The 20788-nt window shown below is 45.7% G+C and overlaps 1 protein-coding gene across 8 annotated transcripts in view; it reads left to right on the forward strand.

Moving 5' to 3' along the window:
- Window positions 1-20788, forward strand: part of WIZ (WIZ zinc finger) — a 167804-nt gene that overhangs the window by 102736 nt on the left and 44280 nt on the right. For 4 of the 8 annotated variants that reach the window (XM_075902132.1, XM_075902133.1, XM_075902128.1 and 1 more), the window contains exons 3-5: window positions 1456-1516; window positions 14325-16876; window positions 17195-17560. In XM_075902132.1, the coding sequence (XP_075758247.1) occupies window positions 1456-1516; window positions 14325-16876; window positions 17195-17560 (2979 nt within the window). The remainder of the gene's footprint in view (window positions 1-1455; window positions 1517-14324; window positions 16877-17194; window positions 17561-20788) is intronic. The other 4 variants (XM_075902135.1, XM_075902134.1, XM_075902129.1 and 1 more) reach the window with 3 other exon arrangements.

Consider the following 20788-nt stretch of genomic DNA (forward strand, 5'->3'; position numbering starts at 1 on the left):
TTGAGTTGCGGGGGTGGGGGCATCATGAATTCATATGGCACTATAGCCTCTTATTTTCTATCACTTTCTTAATAGTTCCTAACATTGTTAGCCTTTGTGACCTGGGTGGGGAGAAGGATTGTCCAGGGATTAGGATACTGGGACTTGGGAGAGCTGGATTCAATTCTCTATTCAGTTACAGATTTCTAGTGTGTCCTGGGGCAGGTCATTCACTCTCTGTGCCTCAGTTCCCTTCTTTGGCTATGTCTAGACTGCAAGCCTCTTTCAAAAAAGCCTCTTTCGAAAAAGAGCATCTAGACTGCAAGCAGTACTTTCGAAAAAGCAAGCCGCTTTTTCGAAAGAAAGCAGTGAGTGAGTCTGGATTCTCTCTTTCTAAAAAGCCCTGTTGGCATTCAAGAACGCCTTTTTTCGAAAGAGCACTTTCGAAAAAAGGCGTTCTTCCTCGTGAAATGAGGTTTACCACCGTCGAAAGAAAAGCCGCGTTGTTTCGATTTAATTTCGAAAGAACGCGGCTGCAGTCTAGACGCAGGTGATGTTTTTTCGAAAAAAGGCTACTTTTTTTGAAAAAAACCCTGAGTCTGGACACAGCCTTTGAAATAGGGATAGCAGTGCCATCCTGCCTTCCATGGGTTTTGTGAGGGGATTGTGAGATGACCAGGTAGGATGCTATTGGAAGGAGAGGAGGCAGATGTGTACCAAAGATTGAATGGGCATGTTGTGAGGCCTTACTATGGTTTTCTCTGAGTTACCTTTGCTCATCTGAAGTTCTCTTGAACTTACAGCACTTTGATCCCTGCTTGCAGTAGGCATGTTTGGTAAAATGGGACCCATGTATTGGGATGTACAATAGCAGGGCACTGCACTGATGACTCCTAAGCCCACAGTAAGATGGGGTTGGCAAAACAGCCTCTGGAAGTTCAATATATAACACCCATTAAAGTTAGTCATTTGAGCATCTAATTCCTTTGAGCCCTTGGACATCCCAGCCTTAAAGGCTGCTCACATTGTCCATATCTCCACCAGGCACAGCCTCCATGGCCTGGCACACCCGTGATTTATTGTGGATGCTCATGAAATAGTTTGAACAGCTTCATCCTGTGGCTGGCTTTTGTGCTCTTGGGTTAAATGTTCATCCCCATAGGCTGCATTTGGAAATCAAGTGAGAAGGCTGTGAAGGAAGCCAGGCATTGAGTATATGCATTTTTTTATTTTAAATTGCTTGCTTCGGGAATTATTATAATGTATATATCAGACCATTGGTGCATGGGATTAAACTCTCGTTAGTGTGAGTTTATAAGTGTTCCAGGAATCACAGCCTGGCTGCTGGAGGGGAGAAGATACGGCAGAAGGAGGGGGTGGTTATCTGCCAGGAAAGCTTTTAAACACAAAATGGCATTATTCAAAATGGCAGCAAAGAAAGCAAGATTTGGTCCTGATTCCTTCTCTCTGTTGCAGATGAGCCCGATCCTGCCCTCTGTGGTGCTATCCCGACCACAGCTCACAGGAACGAACTCTGGTAAGTGCTGATGCTCCTGGGATAAGTTGCATATTCGTGTCATTGCTGCTGAACTGATCCTGAGGACTTTCAGGAGGTAGTAAGAGCCCTGAGCAGACCCACACCACCATTCTCCTTCCTGGCCAAAGAGGCACTTCCCTTTGGAGCCAGCCAGTGCCATTCCTTGCTGTTGAAAAACATCTGGCATCTTATTCTCATTCTTGCCAAGCCAGGGCTGAATGAACGTCCAACCCAGATGTCCTGCTTGATGGCATCATTGGGCCTCCAAGCCCTGCCTTTGAACCAAGTATGAGAGACTAGGGTGAGGAATCAAACCCAACTCTCCTGATTACATCTCACAAATGACCTGTGTTTCCCATGCTGATCTGCTATCAAGTGGCTTTGGGGTGGGAATGAGGGTGCATGTCTTGCCATTCAGTCTCTTGCTTTTTCTTGTTTTTTTTTCATCCCCCCCCCCCCATCCAGCAGCTGCCTGCATGCATATTACCTCCTGCGGAGTTCTCTGAGGCCAGATGGTGTACCATTCCTCTCCATCCCATGCTATGATTACCACAGGAGGGCTGCCTGCAGCCATTATCGCCTGAGGCTGGCAGTGGTAACAGAGATTTAAGATTGATGGAGGGATGTTCAAGGAGCATCTGTGGAACACTATGGAGAAAGCATGTCAGATATTGTGTGTCACACTGTGGCACTGAGGATATGGCTACACTACAAGCTTTTTCCAGAAGAGGAAATGCAAATGGAGTGCTCATTTGCATATGTCACTCTCATTTGCATTTTCTCTTCCAATCCTTTTTGCAGAAGAGGTTTTTGCGCAAAAAAGTGCTGTATAGACCATGCATTTTTTGAGGAAGAATGGCTCTTGCGCAAAAGGGAGATTTTGCGCAAAAACCTCTTCCGCAAAAACGATCAGACGAGAAAATGCAAATGAGAGCACGACATATACAAATGAGCACTCCATTTCCATTTCCTCTTCCGGAAAAAGCTTTTAGTGTAGCTGTAGCGGGAGTGATAATTCTGAAGGCTAGTACAGACCACTGACCATTTAGAATCTCCCTCTTACCCTGCTTAAGCATCGTAATTGGTGCCCAGCACATTTTAATGGGTTTATTTTAGTATCCAGTATTACTCAGTGTCCTAATCCTTCCTGAGCTAGGAGTTTCCTTAGTGAGTTATTCTTGATCATGTACATGGGGTTTGCAGTGCATATGGTACTCACCTTTTCTTAGTGACTGTGAAGAAACTTTCTCTTCCAACCAGCTGTTACTTTATTTTATTCAAGCAAAGTATCTTACTGAGTTGGAAGAATGGATGTGAATTTGTGCCGAGGGCAGGTTTCTTAAAGAAAATAGCAGTGCTGTGTGGGATTCCTAAGTGCTTGGCTAGGGATGTTGAATATTGGTTAATTGAATAGTCAATTAACCTCATGAATTTTTATCAGTTATTCAACTATTCTATAGTCCCAAGGAGTGGGGCTGGCAGCCAGTGCACTTTAGGTGCACTCCCAAGGAGCCCCCTGTCACTCCGCGTTGCTGTCTCTATCAGAGGCAGCAGTGCGGGATGCCAGGCAGGAGATGGTTTGTGAGGGGAGCTAGTTTAAAAACCAGCTCTCCTTGAGGACCAGCTGCCTGTCACCCCATGCTGCTGCCTCTGGTATGCCAACATCTTGAATACTGCATACAGATGTGATCACCTCATCTCAAAAAAGGTATATTGGCATTAGAAAAGGTTCAACAAAAATGATTTGGGGTTTGGAATGGCTCCCATATGAAGAGAGATTTAAAAGACTTGGACTTTTCAGCTTTGAAAGGAGGAGACTAGGGGAGGATATGATAGAGGTCTATAAAATCATGATTGGTGTGGAAAAAGTTAATAAGGAAAATTATTTACTTGTTCCTATAATATAAGAACTAGGGGTCACCAAATGAAATTAATAGGTAGCAGGTTTAAAACAAAAGAAAGGAAGCTTTTCTTCACACAGCACATAGTCAACCTGTGAAACTCCTTGCCAGAGGATTTTGTGAAGAACAGGACTTTAACATTGTTCAAAAAATAACTAGATAAATTAGTGGAGATTAGGTTCACCAATGGCTATTAGGATGGGTAGGAATGGTGTCCTTAGCTTCTGTTTGTCTGGAAATAGTGACTGGAGAAAGATCATGTGACGATTACCTGTTGTGTTCAATCCCTCTGGAGCATCTAGCATTGGTCACTGTTGGCAGTGCTGGTATGACTGTTCTTATATTCTTACAGAGGCAGCAGCACGGAGTGGAAGCAGCTCCTGTCCGGAGCAGGGTCTGAGCTCCCAAACCCAGTGTGAGCCAGAACTGAGCTGAGTTGCCTGCCCTCCTGGCTCCTAGTACAGTTTAAATGCAGAGCTGCAGTGGGGGTAGGTCCCGGTCCCAGCGCAAGTCGGGACTAAGCCATGCTGCTGGCTAGACTGCTAAAAAATTTACTGGCAGGGGGAGTGGGAAAGAAATGCATGTAGCCTGTAGCATTAACCTATAAGCTTTTGCATGTCAGTTAATTGATTAATCAACTATACTATTACATCCCTAGACTTGGCAGCTGTTCTATTCTTCTCCCTTCATAGAATCATAGAATACTAGGACTGGAAGGGACCTCGAGAGGTCATCGAGTCCAGTCCCCTGCCCTCATGGCAGGACCCAGTACTGTCTAGACCATCCCAGTTAGACATTTATCTAACCTGCTCTTAAATATCTCCAGAGATAGAGATTCTACAACCTCCCTGAGCAATTTATTCCAGTGTCTCACTACCCTGACAGGAACTTTTTCCTAATGTCAAACCTAAACTCCCTTGCTGCAATTTAAGCCCATTGCTTCTTGTTCTATCCTCAGAGGCCAAGATGTACAAGTATTCTCCCTCCTCCTTGTAACACCCTTTTAGATATTTGAAAACTGATGTCTTGTCCCCGCTCAGTCTTCTTCTATAAACTAAACAAGCTCAATTCGTTCAGTCTTCCTTCATAGGTCATATTTTTGAAACCTTCATTTTTGCTATTCTTCTCTGGACCTTCCTCAGAGGCCAAGATGAACAAGTTTTCTCCCTCCTCCTTATAACACCCTTTTATATATCTGAAAACGGCTATTATGTCTTCTCTTTTCTAAACTAAACAAACCCAATTCCTTCAGTTTTCCCTCATAGGTCATGTTCTCTAGACCTTTTAATCATTCTCATTGCTCTTCTCTGGACCCTCTCCAATTTCTCCACATCTTTCTTGAAATGCAGTGCCCAGAACTGGACACAATACTCCAACTGAGGCCTAACCAGCACAGAGTAGAGTGGAAGAATGACTTCTCGTATCTTGCTCACAACACACCTGTTAATGCATCCCAGAATCATGTTTGCTTTCTTTGCAACAGCATCACACTGCTGACTCATATTCAACTTGTGGTCCACTATAACCCCTAGATCCCTTTCTGCCATACTACTTCCAAGACAGTCGCTTCCCATTCTGTATGTATGAAACTGATTGTTCCTTCCTAAGTGGAGCACTTTGCATTTGGCTTTATTAAACTTCATCCTATTTACCTCAGACCATTTCTCCAATTTGGCCAGATCATTTTAAATTATTACCCTATCCTCCAGATTAGTCACAACCCCTCCCAGCTTGGTATCATCTGCAGACTTAATAAGCGTACTTTCTATACCAATATCTAAATCGTTGAAGATATTGAAGAGAGCCGGTCCCAAAACAGACCCCTGCGGAACCTCGCTTGTTATGCCTTTCCAGCAGGATTGTGAACTGTTAATAACTACTCTCTGAGTACGGTTATCCAGCCAGTTATGCACCCACCTTATAGTAGCCCCATCTAGGTTGTATTTACCTAGTTTATTGATAAGAATATCATGCGAGACCGTATCAAACGCCTTACTAAAGTCTAGGTATATCACATCCACAGCTTCTCCCTTATCCACAAGACTCGTTATCCTATTAAAGAAAGCTATCGGATTGGTTTGACATGATTTGTTCTTTACAAATCCATGCTGGCTGTTCCCTATCACCTTGCCACATTCCAAGTGTTTACAGATGATTTCCTTAATTACTTGCTCCATTATCTTCCCTGGCACAGAAGTTAAACTAACTAGTCTGTAGTTTTCTGGGTTGTTCTTATTTCCCTTTTTATAAATGGGCACTATATTTGCTCTTTTCCAGTCTTCTGGAATCTCTCCTGTCTCCCATGATTTTTCAAAGATGACAGCTAGAGGCTCAGATACCTCCTCTATCAGCTCCCTTGAGTATTCTAGGATGCATTTCATCAGGCCCTGGTGACTTGAAGGCATCTAACTTTTCTAGGTGATTTTTGACTTGTTCTTTTTTTATTTTACCTTCTAAAACTACCCCCTTCCCACTAGCATTCACTATGTCAGGCATTCCTACAGACTTTTTGGTGAAGACCGAAACAAAGAAGTCATTGAGCATCTCTGCCATTTCCAAGTTTCCTGTTATGGTTTCTCCCTCCTCACTGACCAGTGGGCCTACCCTCTCCTTGGTCTTCCTCTTGCTTCTAATGTATTTATAAAAGGTCTTCTTGTTTCCCTTTATTCCCGTAGCTAGTTTGATCTCATTCTGTGCCTTTGCCTTTCTAATCTTGCCCCTGCATTCCTGTGCTGTTTGCCTATATTCATCCTTTGTAATTTGTCCTACTTTCCATTTTTTATATGACTCCTTTTTTTATTTTTAGATCATGCAAGATCTCGTGGTCAAGCCAAGGCGGTCTTTTGCCATATTTCCTGTTAGATAATGCTATCCTTTCTCATAGTCCTTGTCCTCGCTATGAGATAAGGTCATATTTATTAAGGTTAAATTTTAGCGCTTGATTTTGTAACATCGAAGGTACACATCCCCACTGTGCATAAGAGTTTGATGTAGTGCATCCCCAGTAGGCTGGCTACCATCAACTCTGACGGCAATGCATAGTGGGTAGCTATCCCACAGTTCCTGCCACCCCTTTGCATTGTAGGATAGGCTCCCAGTGTCCAATGGGACCAAAACAGTGCAGCAGGTGGTTCTGAGTTTACATATCAGCATAAATAATCTGGAGAAAGGTGTAAACAGTGAGGTAGCAAAATTTGCAGATGATATTAAACTGCTCAAGATAGTTAGGACCAAAGCAGTCTGTGAAGAGCTTCAAAAAGATCTCACAACTAGGTGATTGGGCAACAAAGTGACAAACAAATTTTAATGTTGATAAATGCAAATTAATGCACATTGGAAATATAATCCCAGCTACACACACAAAATGATGGGGACTTTGGAGTCATTGAATGAATGTTTTCAGAGAATTATCCACAATATGCAGCAGCAGTCATAAAAGCCAACAGAAGATTAGGAATCATTAAAAAAGTGATAGAGAATAAGACAGAGAATATCTTACTACCGCTATATAAATTCATGGTACCAGGAGCGGCCCTAGACGAGCTGCTGGCAACTGGTGCCCTAGGCAGAACACGCGATCGGCACGCAATTGGTGCCCCCGCCTCCAAACCCCTCAACGACCGTTTAACTTGGCACTCTAGGCAACCACCTAGTTCGCGCCTATGGACAGGCCGCCGCTGCATGGTACGCCCACATCTTGAATACTGTATACATATATGATTGCCTCATCTTAAAAAAAAGATATATTGGCATCAGAAAAAGTTCAGAAAAAGGCAACAAACTTTATTAGGGATTTGGAATGGGTGCCATATGAAGAGAAATTAAAAAGACCGGGACTTTTCAGCTTAGAAAAGAGGAGCTAAAGGATGATAAAAGAGAGGTCTATAAAGTCATGACCAGCATGGAGAAAGTAAATAAAGAAAAATTATTTACTTGTTCACATAACAAAAGAACTAGGGGTCACCAAATGAAATTAATAGGTAGCAGATTTAAAACAAGCAAAAGGAAGTTTTTCTTCATGCAGTGTACAGTAGCTGTGGAACTCCTTTGCTAGAAGATGTTCTGAACACCAGGACTTTAACAGGGTTCAAAAAAGAACTAGATAAATTCACAGAGGTTAGGTCCAGCAATACTTATTAGCTGGGCTCGTCGAACCGCCGCTCGCCCCGCTCGCCAGCCGCGCTGTCCGGCGATCTGCACAGATCGCCCGAACCCGACTCTTCCAGGTTACAATCTACTCACCACGGGCGAGTAGATTGTATAATTTGTCGAGCCCTCCTTATTACCCAGGAAGGGTAGGAAAGGTGTCCCTAGCCTCTGTCAGAGGCTGGAAATGGATGACAGGAGTGGGATCACTTGATGATTACCTGTTCTGTTGCCCCTCTGGGGCACCTGGCATTGGCCACAGTTGGAAGACAGAATACTGGGGTAAATGGGACTTTTGTCTGATCCAGTCTGGGCATTCTTATGTTTCATAATGCACTAATCTCCTCCTTTCCCGCATGCTTGAAAGCAACAGCAAACAATCTTTCTGTGTCCTGTTTTCCTTGATTATCCATGCAGATGCCATAGCAGGGCAAGCATGGACCCTGTTTAGCAGCAAAGTGCTATGGCAGTCAGCAAACATCATGCCCTTTATGCTGTAGTATGTTTAGAGCCTATCCAGGGCCCTCCAGAGCAAGGAAGAATGTGAAGAGAACATGAACAAATACTTGTGTGAAGTACTTGAGTAGCTAGCAGATGCTGCCAGCATTCGATCCTCTGGACACAGTGGAACACTGGTTCTGGTACTGTGAAACAAACACAAACTGGTGGGACCACATAGTGATGCAGCTATGGGATGATCAGCAGTGGCTGCAAAACTTATGCATATGGCCACTTTAATGGAACATTGCAAATTGCTTTCCCCTGCCCTGAAGCACAGGAATACCAGAATGAGCCATGGTCTGACAGTAGAGAAGCGAGGCGGCAATAGACCTGTGGAAGCTTGCAGTGCCAGACAGCTACTGGTCAGTTGGGAATCAGTTCGGAGTGGGAAAATCTACAGTGGGGGTGGCTGTGAGCCAAGTAGCCAAGGCGATCAATACCCTTCTGTTGCAGAAGGCAGTGACTCTGGGAAACATGCAGGATAGTGGAGGGCTTTGCCATGATGCAGTTCCCTGACTGTGGTGGGGCAACTGATGGAACACACATCTCTGTCTTGACACCTGACAACTTTGCCAAAGAGTACATTACCCACAAGGGGCACTTCTCGATGGTGTTGCAGGCACTGGTGGATCACAAGGGCCATTTTACCAATATCAATGTAGGATGTAGGGAAAGATGCGTGATGGTGCATCTTTAGGAACTCTGGTCTCTTCAGAATGCTGCAAGATGGAACTTTCTTCCCAGACCAGAAAATTACCATCAGAGACACTGAAATAGTGATGTAGACTGGGTCTCCAAGAATCACTATCCCATGCTTCCATGGCTCATGAAGTCGTACAGAGGCAGCCTTGACTGCCATAAGAAGCAGTTCAACTATAAGGTGAGCAAGTGCAGAATGGTGGTAGAATGATGCTTTTGGACATTTAAAGAGGTTTTGCAGTTTATTGACTAGAACTCAGTGAAAGGAATGTTCCCATTGTTGTGGGAGCCTGCTGTGTGCTCCATAACATTTGTGAGTCAGGAGGCAATTTTTATGGCCAGGTTGGGGGTCGAGGCAGAGCACCTAGCTACTAATTATGAGCAGCCAGAGACCAGGGCAATAAGGAGATCACATCAAGGAGCACTGCAAATCAGAGAGGCTTTGAAAAACAGCTTTGTGAACGACCAGACAGCAATATGACAGTCACATATGTTACTCTTGAGGCACCCCCTGCATTAAGTGTGCTTGCCTGTAAACTTATAAGCCCCTATGCAACACAAGTAATGATACTGTTGTTGAGAAATCATTTATATTTAGGGAACACAAGGAAGCAGGGACAGACAAAAGCAGTTCAGGGTGAGAGCTTCGGGCAGGGGGAGGGAGGCAAAGCAGCATATTACAGTCCCCCTTTTCAGCAATCACACGGGGTGAGAATGATAGCTTTTTGTTCTGGGGCACAGCCCTGGGGGTTGAGAGTACGGCTGCCCTGGACTCCCCCATGTTCTAGGGTATCTTGGGGTATGTCTACACTACCCTCCTAATTTGAAGTAGGAGGGTAATGTAGGCATACCGCACTTGCAAATGAAGCCCGGGATTTGAATTTCCCGGGCTTCATTTGCATAAAGCCGGCCGGCGCCATTTTTAAATGCCGGCAGTTCGAACCCCGTGCCGCGCGGCTACACGCGGCACGGGGTTCAAACTGCCGGCATTTAAAAATGGCGCCGGCCGGCTTTATGCAAATGAAGCCCGGGAAATTCAAATCCCGGGCTTCATTTGCAAGTGCGGTATGCCTACATTACCCTCCTACTTCGAATTAGGAGGGTAGTGTAGACATACCCTTGGAAAGGAGGCATTGGAACTTGGAGAGAAGTTAATGTAGTTCAGCATCAGCCAGAGGGGGTCTCTGTGCATCTGATACTTCTTGAATCTATTAGGCACGACACCAGCTCTGCCATGATCCTCAAGACGGTCTCCTATGTCTGCATTTTGCGTACCCTGCATGCTTTCCTGTCCTTACGCTCCACTTGCATCTCCTTCAGCGGTGTTCTCCTCCGCCTGTTTAATTGCACCCTGTCCAAGCAGTTGGATTGCATTTGCTCATCCTCATTACATTGTGTTAGCCGAACAGCCGGAGGCTGCTGCTGTTGCACTTGCTGAAATGAAAAAAGTGAAGGCCAGACTTTACAGGAGATACATTGTGGAATGTAGAACCTAATCTCTTAGCATAAATGAAGGTCTGACCAAGACCATAGGCATGTGTTATGTACAAGGCTAAAGTTATGTTTTTAAGCACCCTAAGTAGCTGGACTCAGTCTGGTGGTAGGCATGGTATGGGACAGGTTGGGGCTCACTCTTTTGCTTCTGCTTTGAAAGCATGAAAGCATTTGAAAGCACAGTGCTTGCAAATAGCGGCTCCCGCAGCTATGTAAGCATCTTCGTTTGCAAAGAGCAGCCATGGTGGCGCAACAGCAAGTATGTTAAGCACCCTCCATGTGCCAAGGGAATGCAAATTTCCCTTCTCACAAGAGCCTGCAGGTGAGAGTGGAAGGTGGCAGGGTAGAGGCTCAAGCTATGCTTTGTTGGGGATGAGCAAACAGAGGTGTACTGGTGTAGTACCAGTTACACAGCTTCCCCTGTTTCTTCCAGGCTGCTACAGGCGATATCACATAGGCTCCATCTAAATTATCAGGGTTTTGTGGAAGAAGAAATGCAAATGAAGCTCTCATTAGCATTTCTTGCACTCCCATTTGCATATTCTCTTCCGTTACTTTTTACAGAAAAAAACGCAGTGTAGACAGGGCCATTTTGCACATAAAAACCCTTTTGTGCAAGAACCCTTATTCCTCATTTTTGGAGGAATAAGGGTTCTTGCACAAAAGGTTTTTTTTGTGCTAAATGTCCCTGTCTACACTGTGTTTTTCCCCACAAAAACCTCTTCTGCAAAAAGGATTGGAAGAGAATATGCAAATGAGAGCATGAGAAATGCTAATGAGTGCTTCATTTGCATTTCCTGTTCCGCAAAAACCTGACAGTGTAGACAGAGCCATAGAGTGCTAGGGAGCAGATGTTTACTGAATGTGGCCAGAAACCACAATGTTGCAATGCTTTGTACTGCAGTGATGCCAGAGCACTCACTGCTGGCTTGGTGAGAGAAGGTGTCCTGCCATGGAGAATGGATAAAGCAGCTTCCCCAGAAACCTTGGGAGAAGGCTGAAAGAGTTCCTCTGTGAGAGCTTTATGGAGATGCATAGGGAGGATTCCCACTCTGTCTACAGACACAATAACAAGCTGTTCCGGGAGCTCCTGCTATGTGGGCAGAGTGGCTGCCACAGTTCACACCCAATTGCCTTAACCCACTTGTAGCATGATTAAAATTGTGAACTCACCAGAAGCACCCTCCCCACTATCAGGACCAGCAGCAAGACGTCCTGGGAGGAGGGGGATTGTCTCCAGTTAAAAAGATCCTGGTTACTGGTGAGACTGGATGGTCCACTTGCCTGCTGACCATTCTCCTCTTCATCAACTGTCTCCCAAGCTGTTGCCAGAGGAGTGTCTTGAGAGGAATCCATGAACTGGGTTGGGACTTTGGTTGGGTTCCCCCCCAGACTTTTCACATGGCACTTCTTGGTTTCCCTGGTGTATCCTTTTTCCACCATGCTCTGTGCGTTCTTGGCATAGATACCAGCATTTCTTTTGCTGCTTTATAGTTCTGCCTGTATTTGCAGAGGGAGCAGGAGTGGTTCAGAGAGTTGAGCAGCTAGACACTGGCAGAGGGGAAACAGGAGCTTGATCTGATCCATAGCTGCCCTTGTGTGGTGTCCACAGGCACCTCTTTTTAGATTTCCGCATTTCCTCTGCCCCCAGGGTTCAAACTTTAGCCATGGCTGACCTATGGGATATTCTTCTCAAAGCCTAGTCCCTTTGAGCATCTGCTCCCCTTCTGCCCCTTCCTACCAACAGCTATATTGGCAATAAAAAGCCTTTGACCCTTCCAAAATTGGTACAACCACCAGTTGTAGGCCATAGGGATCATCTGTGAATGATGGAGATTGTTAATGTGTCCCCGCAAGACTGCCACTGCCTTGGCAGCAGTGCCTTCGTGTTCACTTAATACAGATGGGATATGGCCCTCAATATCCTGGCAGGTGGTTAGCCCTGTTCTGTAATGTGCCTCAGTGTAAAAAGAGAATGTGTGTGCCCTCTTTAGGGCATAGTCTCTCTACTTTGAGTCCCCACCAAGATGTGAAGGGATGAAAATAACCAAGAATTTATCTGTAAACCAGCCACCAAGAGAGCTTTCCTCTGAACAAGCACTGGCAAGAAGTGTCTGGATTCAGAGATGGTTAAAGGGTGATTTGATTACTCTGTAAATACCTACATCTTCAATCTAGCAGAGAAAGGTCTAAGCATGCTCCAGTGGTGGCAGTTGAAGCTAGACTAATTTAGACTGGAAATAAGGTGTAAATTTTTAACAGTGAGAAATAACTACTCAAGTAACTTACCAAGGATCTTGGTGGATTCTCCATCACTTACCTTTTTGAAATCAAGATTGAATATTTGGACTTGTCTCCACTATGCCCAAGGATCAATGCTGCAGTGATCAATTCATCAGCTGTCGCTCTATCATATCTGCTTAGACCTGATAAATCGATCTCTGAGTGCCCTCCCATCAATGCTGGTTCTCCACAGGATGAGAAGAGTAGCTAGTGTTGATGGGAGAACAACCCCTACCAGCTTTACCGCGCATAAGATGCAGCAGTGAGTATGTTGACTTCAGCTATGCTGTTTGCACAACTGAAGTCACATAGATTAGATGGCAGGGGGCTAGTGTAGATAAGGCCTCTGTCTAAAAACTCTGCACTAGGAATTATTGTGGTGCAGATCTCTGGCCTGTGTTACGCAGGCTGTCAGTCTAGATTATCGTAACCATCCTTCTGATCCAAAAGGCAAGGTGCTAAGTGTAGTACTTCAGGACAGTAAATGCAGGAATTACTGGTGTGGCATCCTGACATGTTTTTCAGGTTCTTTTTTTCCCTACATTAAGGACCACGTCTGCACTATCCATTGAGCCTCACTAGTTCCTGTCTGGCCTCGTAATAAAATATCTGTCCTCCCACAACAGCAAATATCCATGGGCAGCTTTGGTGGAGAAAGGGATAGAACTGTCTAGAGACCCTCTCTGCAGAGGGTGGGATGGATTTTTGAGCAGGGAAAGGGAAAATTTTGTTTGGATGGGTTGAGGCAGGAATCCAGGAAGTGATGATGGTAATGTTCAGCTTGATTTCAGGAAACCCTTTCTCGCAGGGCCTCTTTTATTCTGTGGGTCAGCCTCTCTAGAGGAGCTGCTAATGCTCTTGGAGTAGTTTGAAATGAAACTGAACCAACCCCTTGAGACTATGCAGAAGAGATTCATTTTGCACATGGCATTGGGAGGAGGTGGAATAGGAATCCGTCCTTAGTATCTTTGATTAACAGATCAGACTTGTTAATTTTAAATGGACTACATACAGGGCAATCCTGGTGATATTTTCTGGATTTTATTATGCAGGACCTCAGACTAGATCGGAGTGGGCTAAAGGGTCTCCGCGGGCTTCATCCGGCCCGGTTTATCTAGCTTGCAGGGGTCCTGCTGCTCCCCCGCCCCAGGACAATCAGGGAGCACAATCAAGTGGTTGACTCTGAGCTGTGCGCCAGAGGGTAGGGAGCAAGAGACTTCATGCTTCCCCTGCCCCCAGACCAATCAGGGCCTGTGGGTGGGGGAAGCATACACAGTCTCCTCCCACTCTGCAAGGGGCTCAGCAGTTAGTCAACCACCAGATGCTGCTCAACTGGCTGGTGACTCTAAACGCAATGCTTCCTTGCAGGGAAGGGGCAGATTTCATGTTCTCCCCCTGCCCTCAGGCCCTGATTGACCTGGGTTTGGGGGAGGGAGGAGGTGGGGGAGGGGGTATGCGAAGTCTCCTCCCACCTCCAGGGGCATGGGCACCTAGAGGGAACCGCCAGCTGTTCAGACCCAATCAGGGTCTGTGGGTGAGAGAGCACAGAACTGTCCTGGCCCCTTCCCTTCCTCCTGAGGCTCTGCCCCTTCCTGGGTGACCCAGGGCCACTTCAAAAATTTCTGAAGTGGTCTCGGGTCAAAAATTATTGCCCACCCCTGGACTAGATCTAATACTTTCTTCTGATTTTAACAGCTATGAAAATGCAGTGGTATGTTTTATATAAGCAGAAGTGTTTGCACCCATCCTTTAACTAGCTAATAAATGTCAAAAATTATTTGCAGCACCGGGAATGAAGAACACGTAGAATTCAAGAAAGGGTTTTACAGAGCAGATTCCAGGGGTTCAGCAGAGCTAAGAAGCATGACTGTGTCTGGCAGCACATCATGGGATTGTTCCACTCTAGAGACAAGAGGAGGTGACTTAAGCGAAGAAAGCACTTTAGAAAGACTCTCGGGTTTGAAGGACTCAGCAGGCTCCAAGGAAGGACAGAATGTAAATCCTTCACACCCAAGGGAGTCCACGTTTGCAGTGGAGTCCGAGAGAGTGAATACTTTGCAGATGGACACTGATCAACTGGAGAGTGACTCTGAGGCCTTGAGCACTCACAAGGCCACAGCAGAAACTTCCATACCCTGTGCTGGAGTATGTTCTGTTAGCGGAGAGGGAAAATATCATAAAAATGAACCAAAGCAACTTGAAGCCTTCAGCAAAGAGCACTTAGATAAAAAAAAGAAGGGCATTCAGAGGTTTGACTGGATTTCAGGGCACAATGAGAGTCGAAGTCCTCACTATAAAGATATAAATAAGCCATCAGATGTAGCAACTAACTTATCCACCAGAGGACAGGCTATTCACGAAGTGCCTAGTCCATTGATTCTGCCAGTATTCAGAAAAACGCTAAACCCAGCCTTGAGCAAGTTGAAAACTGTGGAGAGTGCATCCTTGCACAGGAGGGGTCTGGCAATGGAGGCCCATTTGAGTGACCTGAGTTCTCGTAATGCTGCAGAGTGGACATTGCAAAAGCCAAGTCTCCAGATAAATGCAGATCTTACTGTTAGCAAACAGTCATGGACAGTAAATGCAGAAGACTCTGTGGAGCGAATCCCAGTGATGTCTCTAGAACAGACTCCCTGCAGCTCCTATGACATTGAGATGAGGCCATACATGTGCAATGTCTTGCTAGAGGAGCAGGGCAAGGACGAGCTTGGCCCAGAGGAGGATCCCACTGTGTACACATGCATTGAATGCAGCATTTACTTTAAGAAAAAGGAACACTTGATGGATCACATGCTTCAGCATAACCGGGGACCAGGGCAGGACCAACACAGAGATGCAGTTGGAGGTCAGTGTCAGTTCTCCTGTAATGAATGTGGATGGGCATTTGGGGACTCTGGCTCTCTGGAGCAGCACAAGAGGCTTCATCAGGAGTCCAGGGAGAAAATAATTGAAGAAATCCAGAAGCTCAATGAGTTTCCAGATGAAGGTCGGGAAGCCCGGCTGCAGTGCCCCAAATGTGTCTTTGGAACCAACTCCTCTAAAATTTTCGTCCAGCATGCCAAGATGCACGTCAAGGAGAGGAAGGACCAAGGCATGAAGAATGTGAATCTCTTTGGCAGTGGAGAAATGCATGACAGCCCGGTGCACAACATCTACAAACACTTCACACCAAATAAACACCCCCCTGTGCAGGTGCAGCCACACAGCAGCAGTAAAGGACTCAGCACCTGCATGCTCTGCAGCTTCCCTGCCCCCAATGAAAATATCCTAAAGGAACACATGAAATATGCCCATTCCCATCTTTCTTGGGACACAGAGTCTTTTGAAGAGGATTCTAATCAGCCTGGAACTAGCCGAGATGCCTACAGCCCTGCTAAGCCAGGCCGATTTTCAGACACGGATTATTTTGGAAAAGCAGAAAGACTGTTTCCCCAGCCTCACCGAGAAAGCACATCCCATTATGAATCTGTCCATAACTTTGCCATGGGTCACCAGAGACTTAGTAAAAGCAATGGGGCTAATAAAAAGGACTTCCAGACGTCAGGGTTTCATGCAAGGAAAGCAGGTCCATACAGTGCCCTGCATAAAAATTTAGGGCTGTCCACCCTTACCTCAGCAAAAATGTATTCTCCTTTTGCCTTGCAGCAAATAAAAAAAAGAAGCACAGTACACCACCTTGAGATTGAGGGGGGCAATGTCAGGAGCCCTCCTGGGGGACTGGAGGAGCTCAAATGGAGGCACAAATGGGCATCAGCAAATGATGTTGGGAGCATGGAAGAAGAAATTTCTTTAACCACAGAAATAGATCTAACTGAAAATAGAAGCTTCAAACCTTTTGCAATTCCTCAGTCTGCTTTGGACCTGAAGAGAACTTTCAGAGACACCTTGAAAGTAACAGACTCTTCTATAGCATCAGAAGAACAGCAGTATCAGCTACGGAAGATGGTCCCCATTGTCCTTCTGGAGGAAATGAACCTTCATCCCCAAAATGCAAAGCAGCCAAAGGGGAAGCTGTACAAGAAGAAAATAGTTCCTTCCAAGGAGTTCCTGATGGATGAGGCCCTCCCCTTAGATATACTCCTGCTTGACTCCCCTCTAGAGGGTTCCCTAGAGCTAGATGACCTCTTGGATACAGACTCACCCATGCTGAAGAACGAAGAGAGGAAATGCCCATACTGTCCTGACAGGTTCCACAATGGGATTGGCTTAGCCAACCATGTGCGGGGCCACCTGAACAGGGTGGGTGTGAGCTACAATGTCCGTCATTTCATCTCAGCAGAAGAAGTGAAAGCTATTGAGCAAAAATTTTCCTTCCAAAAGAAGAAGAAAAAAGGTAGTATGTATTCAATTTATTATTATTATTTTCTTTTTTTCCCCCACGATTTTTTAATTCCTCCCACTGAGGATGGGTATGTATATTATAGTAGCTGTCCTGAATCTTGGAATCTCCCATCACAATACAGCATCCACTCATGGCTTTTTGATCTGGTTAAGCTTTTCTGTTTTGGCATTACTACCTGGCTATGGCTTTTACCATGTTATGTGCAGTCAAGTCCTGCCTCAGGCTTCCTACATCTGGAAATATTTGTTAGCTGCTTTTAATATTGGTTAGCTGTTCCTGGATGATACTGACAAATTGTCCTTCTTTTTGCAGTTGCCAACTTTGACCCAAGTACTTTCAGTTTAATGCGATGCGAGTTCTGTGGGGCTGGTTTTGACACACGTGCCGGTCTGTCCAGCCATGCCAGAGCCCACCTGAGGGACTTCGGTATCACCAACTGGGAGCTGACCATCTCCCCAATTAACATCTTAAAGGAGTTGTTGGCCAAATCATCCGAACACCCTATGCTGCAGTCTGCATTAGGAATGGAGCCTTCATCCCCAAACCGAGAGAGGGAGATGCATGGGTTTGGACACCGAAAAAACATGACTTCTATGTCTGAATGCAGCATTCCACGGTCTCCTTTATCCCCGTTCCCACCTGCCTGGGGAGATGAGTCCATGCAGTCCTTCCGAGATGGTAAGCAAATTTTGAACTTGCCTTATAAGCCAAAAAGTGTATTTACTGCTAATTTAAGGCCAGATCTTTACATTGAGTAGAACTTGGAAGGAGGGGATGATTTGCAATGCAAGGTTCTGCTCAGCATGAGTAAAAGTGGCAAAACTGGGCCCCTTGTTGTTAATCTCCACCGATAGGTTGTTATCTGTGTGTCTTGAGATAGACAAAAGCTTGAGTTGTGCTAATGAAATCTGACACTAGCTTTGAAGCAGGCAGGGAGATCTGTGGTGGTGGAGCAATAGACATAAGAGAGTCTGCCTTTCTCTTCATACACAGCACAGCATCCTTGAAAGCTCTTGTGGAGAGACCCAGGTCTTACCACCTAGGAGCTGTCAACTGTATTTGAAAGGGAATTAATTTTTTTTATTAGAAGGACCAGTCTCCTTAGGTTTCTGTCACTGAAACCTAGAACCCTGGAATGAAAGTTGGCCAAGGGGTTTTTTTTCCCCTCACTAGGTAGAACTTTGATAGTAGGGGAAATGGCAAAGTTGAAGCCATTGAGACAGTTCGGTGCCTTCCAGTTATGTATGTATTCTGCTAGCATTCAGCTGTGTGCAGGGTCCATGGCCTGAGAAGCTGAGCATTTGGGCTGCTTCCCATCTCCTTGAGTCTACCATAATTCTGAGGGACAGGTAAGAGTTCAAAGTACCTATCAGCCACCCCCCCAGAAAACCATATTGCTGGTCAGCCCAGCCTGATGAACTTGATTCTCTAGATTGGTGGATGCACAGGTGAGAGAAACCCAATGCCTTGATTTTTAAAAATATCAATCTGAAACTGGGGGTGCATTAATCTAGACCTGTCATTCCCATTAACATACGAATGGGTTATTTTGGATGTATATTCCAATCTTAATTCCAGAATTCTGGCTGTAGGGAACCAGTGGCTACCCAACAAATCTCAATCCCTGTAATCTCATGTTCAGTAGTGCAGTCCAAAATGTAGCAGAATTTTTCTGTACATTCCTGTAGCAAAATGGCTCCCAGGGTTGCAGCCTCCAAGCGTCTTGCAAACACTGATTTATCCTGGTGACCTGCCTTTCATATTGGCAAGGATCACTATGCCTGTTTTACAGCTAGAGAAATCAAGGCGCAGAAGTACTAAGAGATTCCACTAAAGGCTCGCATGGCATCTATAGCCAAGTCTGGAACTGAACCGAAGCCTCCCAAATCTCCATCCAGTGCCTTAAGTAGAGACCAGAGAGTGGGGTAGCTGCCTGGCTACTTCAATAGGATTCCTGGATACAGAAACAGAGTATGTCAGTGCTGTCGCCCTGTGGAGTTTTGCCATCCTCTCAAGGTTACATATTGGTGTGAACTAGAGTAAATGGTGGATTTGAACTTGAAATCTTTAAATCAAGATTGGAGGACTTCAGTAACTCAGATGTTATGGGTCTATTACAGGACTGGGTTGAGAAGGTTCTGTGGTGTTCAATATTCAAATCAGACTATATGAGTGCATGAACTTCTGGGTATCTGTAGACTGCCTAAGATTTCCAAAGGGTTCCGCGCCTTCCATTTGAAATTTTTTAGGGATCCGCACATGGAAAAAGGTTGAAAATCACTGCTAAATGACCATGATGATCCCTTCTGGCCTTAAAGTCAGTGAATCTGACCCCTCAGCATGTAGCCCTTCTGCTGAATGGTGGCAGAATTCTGGACCTTGCAAATCTGCTTCCTAGTAGAGGATAAACTACTGATACAGAGTTTGGATCTCTCCTAAGTATGACTTGCTTTATCTACCCACGCACACCAGTTCTGGGGCAGAGGCAGTCATAGACAGCACACAGGGAAATCTCTTATTTGAGAATCCTCAGCTCACCTGCTGATATCCAGTTTTCAGGAAACTTCCCTGTGAGGGCGGGGGACTGGACTTGATGATCTCTCGAGGTCCCTTCCAGTTCTAGTGTTCTATGATTCTCTGTCCCAAGAATTTGTTCCAGATGCAGAGAATAAAACAGAGAAACTCTCTTCTATGCTACAGCTTCTCTCCAAGGATGACAAAAACTAACAATAATACATTTCTTCGCAGATTTGAAAACTCAGTAAGAGATACTGTGTATGACAGCATTCTCTGATGACTCTTGCCACAGCAATAGTACCCTGGCAACTTTCTCAAAGTTCTTGAAACAGATAAAAAAGGATGGTCCCTGGCACTCCAAACTAGCAGTTACCTTAGTTGTCTTTGGTTAAAATAAGGAATGTGCAATGTGGGGTGTCTGGGCATGCTTCTCATGCCCTATCTGTATATAAACAGGGATGGGCAATCATTTCTGATGGGGGAGCACTCTTAAGTATTTAGTAAGTGATCAAGGGCCACACTCTTAATGGAGGAGCTGCGGATTCTGGGATGGAGGTTGGATGCAGAAGGAGTTGTGACATGGGGCAGGAGACTTGGGTGCAGCATCTGGGAGGGAGTATGGGTGAAGGAGAGGATTCTGACCTGAAAGAGGGGATGTGGACTCTGGGAGAAGGTTGTGACCTAAGGCAGGAGTGTAGGGATTTGGGTTGTGATTTGTGGTAGGGGATTGGGATGCAAGGTCTGGGAGGGGTTTGTAACACGGAGGAGGGATGTAGAAGGGGGTGTAGGTGCAGGAGCAGGGCTGGAGAGGGTTTGGGTTATATGGGATGGGGTACAGGAGGGGGGCAGAAGGCTTGGGGGAGAGAGGAGCTAGGGTGCCAGAGGTAGGCTCTGGCCAGGAGACACTTACCTGGGTGGATCCCAGCCAGCAGCCCAGCTGGTTCCTCAGCCAGGGTTCCTGCCTTGCATGGCTGCAGGGGCCATGTGTGACTCTGAATGCTGGGAGACCAGCAGGGGAAGGGTACTTCACACTCTGCCTGTCTTGCAAACAAGCAGCTGCCATTGGCTGGTTTCTGGAATGGCAAGATTGTGCTGTGGCTGGGGGCAACGCATGAAGTCCCCTCTTCAGTCCCCCAGGCTTGCAGTATTCAGAGAGCTGCTCTGAGAACAGGCAGGGAGCCTGGCGGAGGTTCTTGGGGGCCAGATCTGGCAGCTTGATGGGCCAGACTCAGACTGTGGGCCATATTTTGCCCATCCATGATATAGGTTTCTTTAAGATGAATATAAATGAATTATCTGAAAAATACAGATCTACTTGACAAGTGGAAACACTAGATACATATAGGCTTGTGACTGGCTGCTAGTAAGATGTGAGCCACGGGCTTGTCG

Source organism: Pelodiscus sinensis, chromosome 19 (genome assembly GCF_049634645.1).
Source record: "Pelodiscus sinensis isolate JC-2024 chromosome 19, ASM4963464v1, whole genome shotgun sequence".
NCBI lineage: Eukaryota > Metazoa > Chordata > Testudines > Trionychidae > Pelodiscus > Pelodiscus sinensis.